Genomic DNA, 3,882 nt, shown 5'->3' with positions numbered 1-3,882 from the left:
TATTCGGGGAATGCTGTCCCTTTAATTGAACGGGCTAGGTAATTAAATGGCACTTTTCCAATAGGACGTGCTAGGTAAATCTAATAGTTGGTTATTTAATATCACTTTGAAGTCTGCCCACTCAAGCACAATGACAGCGCAGGAGCATGTGAACTATTAGCTAGGAGAGAAGAAGAAAAAAAAAAAAAACAGGATCTCAAAAATTAATTAAATCGCATGCAATTTAGGGGGAACGTTTATCTTGATTTGTCATAACAGAATTAATTCAAGGCCTCCAATTCACTTGGGGGCAGATCTGTTACTCTGAATTAACCAAGCGTAATTTGGCTGGTTTTTTTTTTTTTTTTTTTTTTTTTTTTTTCTCTTTTTCCTCCTCCTTCCCCTCCTCTAATGCAGCACTTGCCATTATGCACAGCCCCCCTTTTAAGTATCAATAGCTTCTGGTGCTTTTAAGGTGCTTGGTCTCTAGTTATTCTGAAGTACCTTTAATGGACTTGGCTCCAGGCGTAATTTCTGCGTTGCCTTTCTTTGTTGCATTTAATATAGCTGGTGCAGAATTTAGATTAAATCTAGGGAACGTAGAGAAACGCCAATCGCTTCTGGATCAGTAGGTCTGGATGCGCGTTTCGCTTTGCTAGGGCTTGGATATGTATTTGTGGGCACAAACGTGCACTGTGTTGCGCAAGAACCGGAGCACTCGAATCTGTCTCCGCAATTTTGGAAACAACTGGAACCTTATTTTGTTAGTGTCAGTTGCTAACGATGTGTTTCTGCTGATAGTGAATTTGGAGCAGCAAGATGGGAAACTGGGCTGAAAAGATTTCTCGCTGCTTCTGTTCCCACTCTTGGTGAAAGTTCTGAAAAAAAAAAAAAAAAATACCAAAACCAACCCCCAAAAAACCCAACCCAACCCCAAAACCCAGGAGCGTTTGTGTGTCTGGGGGTGTGGGGAATGCTGGTTGGAAGCACAGGGTGGTTAATTTAAGGTGGCTCAGTAAAATGCTGCTAAGTGTGGAAGGGGTGCCTTGTTAGGGAACCTCTTGATGTTTGTGATTGATTGCATTGCCCAAATGTTGAAATATTAATGACCTTCTTGGACTGAGGACCCAAAGAGGAAACTGCAACCAATTCTGTCATCACAATTAAAGAGTCCCCTGGCTTTAATTAGCCTGACCTGGGGTATCTCTACCCATTGCTGCAGTTAAAGAGAAAAGAGCCCATTAAAGTCCAGTCTGAGACCGATAGCTACTTAATTGAGCACCTAAAGCCTCAAGCCTTTTAAATCAAATACTGTCCTGGACAGTCCCCCTGGTTAGATAATTAGCTCTCCAGCCTCTCAGAAACCATGTGAAACAACTTTTTCAGTAAAGAATAGTTACTGTGGAAGGCTTCCTTTACTGGTGAGGAGGAATAACATTTTTTTTAAAAGATAAAACCTTTTTCCTGTTAATGGTATTACAGAACAAAACCATTCATAACAGCAGAGAAGGAAAAATAAGCCGAGTTTTCCTGGTAAATAATAGAAAACAGCGGAAAGGTGTTCTGACTTTGCAAGTAATTTTTAGGAATTTTAGCAGAAGATCCAGCAGAAGTGACTTCCCACAACAGGATTGTTCTGGGAATGTGCTTAGGGAGAGCCCAAGATGCGTGGAAAGCCTCTGGATTAGTTTGACTCTGTTTTTTAGGATGCACAGACATTTCGAGGTGTGTGACCGCTTCTAGTCAGGGAGAATTGTGTAACAAATGAATGCCTAACGAAGACAAGTGGTGCGATGTGATCGGTGTGCCGGGAGCCGTGTCTTCAGTTGGGTGGTGCAATTCTACAGGGGGGGAGGGGGGGTTTGCGAGAGTCCGCGCGCGGGGTCCCGAATCCCTCCCCGGGGGATGTTGTCTGTTCATCTTCGCCTTTCTTCCTCCACCCTGCCCAGCAGTGCCCTTGTCGCCACCCCCTCACCCGAGGATTTGGGATCTTTGCTCGAGAAACGTTAACGGCGCCTTGCTGCCTGCTCTCGCCGCGCTCCCCGCGCACCTTCGCTAGGTGCCAACTTCGCTCCTGGTAACAATGGAGGAAGAAAAACGCGTATCGTAAAGCTTTGGAAGTAACCTCAATACCTCACGTAACTACTCGGATACTGGGGCTGATTTAGAAGATGCCCTAATAATGGACCCTCAGTTTCCAGACAGTTTTGTCCCTTCGGCTGGAGGTCCTGACAATGTATTAGTTCAGCTTTCCCTTTGTAACCACCGTGATTCGGCAAGACCGTGTCAATGTGTCGTGGATCTCAGACTAATTAGTTTTGAAATGGAGTTTTGATTGAACTCTTCAAATCGATGCTGCTGCAAAATTTGTTTCTCAGCTTCCTATTAAAAGCCATCTTAAGGGGCAGTTTTACTACTCTCTCTGTCGTTCAGTCGATACATTTAATAACAACTTACAGGCTATTTTCAATAAAGTGGCGACAGCAAATTAGTAGTTTGAACATGACAAGCCTCCTCTGCAAGCTCAGATTCTGAAAATTCAAAGCAATTATTTTTATACGGAGGCACACTGCAATCATTCAGATTACGGGTATTCTGTTGTAATGTGTCTCCTAGGTTGACACAAACAGAATTTTATGACTTTATTTGGACAGGAAGGAGATGCAAATATTAATATTTATTATGACACCAATACGCTAATTTGTAAATCCTATTACTGTGTTTTACATCGTGCAGAAAAGTGGGTCTGTGACCCCGCCAGCTAGTTCAGTTTCCTTTTTTGCTGCGGAATGATTGTGGTCGTCTTTATAAATATTTGTGTGTATTAGGGAGGCGCGCAAAAGCAAATAAAGGTTTTCTAATTCTAGCTAACGCAGCCTGCAGAAGTAGAACTCAATAATCATTATTGTATTGTATTTCGAATCGATGTGTTGTGCCTTTAAATGGATTTGAAGAATTATGTATATATTTTTCTTCCCCACGATTCTGCCTGTTCCCCCCCTCCCCCCGCTGCGTGTGCCCCCCCCACGGCAGATGTTGTGGTCTCATTTGATTGCATAGGAAAACTGCAGTGATACAGCAAACACCCAGAGAGATATGATGACAAATGGGTCCAGATCCCGGTAAATTACTTTCTGCTCAAATCGAAATTTCATTCAGTTTGTTGCTAGCAGAGATGAAGTAATCTAAATTGTGGACTCAGGAGCAGATAGAGGGAAGTTGGAGCAAGCATTTCATTATCAAGAGAGAGAGAAGGTTAGGATGAAAGAGATGAGCAGAGGCAAATCTAAAGTGTTGACACCATGATTGAAAAGGTTAACCCATACACATTATATATCAACCTGGATAGCAGAGAGTTTCTAATGGAAACTCTGCACTGATGGAGGTTTACTGGAGTTTCAATACACTGAGCATGATGTCGTCTTAGATATACAATCAAATCCTCTTAACCCTTTTGATGACTCATATCTCAAGATATGATTAAAGTACAAAAGAGTTCTTCATATAATTTCAAGGACACAATGCATTTAAACTCCAGTCATGAATTGTATCTTTTTTTTTTTTTATGATGAACCCAGTAATCTGATAAAATGCGTGTAGTACAGAATGGTTTGTGTTTCTAGAGGTGTAAGTCAATATTTCTGATTAAATCCTGTGTAACCACATCCAAGGTAGGGTGAAGCTACCAGTTGTTACACGAAAATATACTTTTTCTTACGATGACACGTAAGCAAGTTGGAAGACGGGGGTCGGAAGTCGAAAATAGTTGTGTAATAAACCCTTGCAGTGATGCGCAAAAATGCTCAGAGCCTCCTGTGTTTTAAATTATTCATGATCGCCACCTCTGTTTCAGGTTATTTGGAAATAGTGGTGCTTGCAGTGCCTGTGGACAGTCCATTCCTG

At 42.0% G+C, this 3,882-nt stretch overlaps 1 protein-coding gene across 1 annotated transcript in view; it reads left to right on the top strand.

Annotated features, from left to right (window-relative positions):
* The first annotated feature begins 2,062 nt into the window (after positions 1 to 2,062).
* LMO4 (LIM domain only 4) overlaps positions 2,063 to 3,882 on the top strand; it is a 7,105-nt gene continuing 5,285 nt past the window's right edge. Inside the window, exons 1-2 of the mRNA XM_009635101.2 lie at positions 2,063 to 2,085; positions 3,833 to 3,882. Of these exons, the coding sequence (XP_009633396.2) occupies positions 2,063 to 2,085; positions 3,833 to 3,882 (73 nt within the window). The remainder of the gene's footprint in view (positions 2,086 to 3,832) is intronic.

The sequence above is a fragment of the Egretta garzetta genome, unplaced genomic scaffold (genome assembly GCF_000687185.1).
Source record: "Egretta garzetta isolate BGI_Z169 unplaced genomic scaffold, ASM68718v1 scaffold43, whole genome shotgun sequence".
NCBI classification, from domain to species: Eukaryota; Metazoa; Chordata; class Aves; order Pelecaniformes; family Ardeidae; genus Egretta; species Egretta garzetta.
This window is presented reverse-complemented; position numbering and strand designations above follow the sequence as displayed.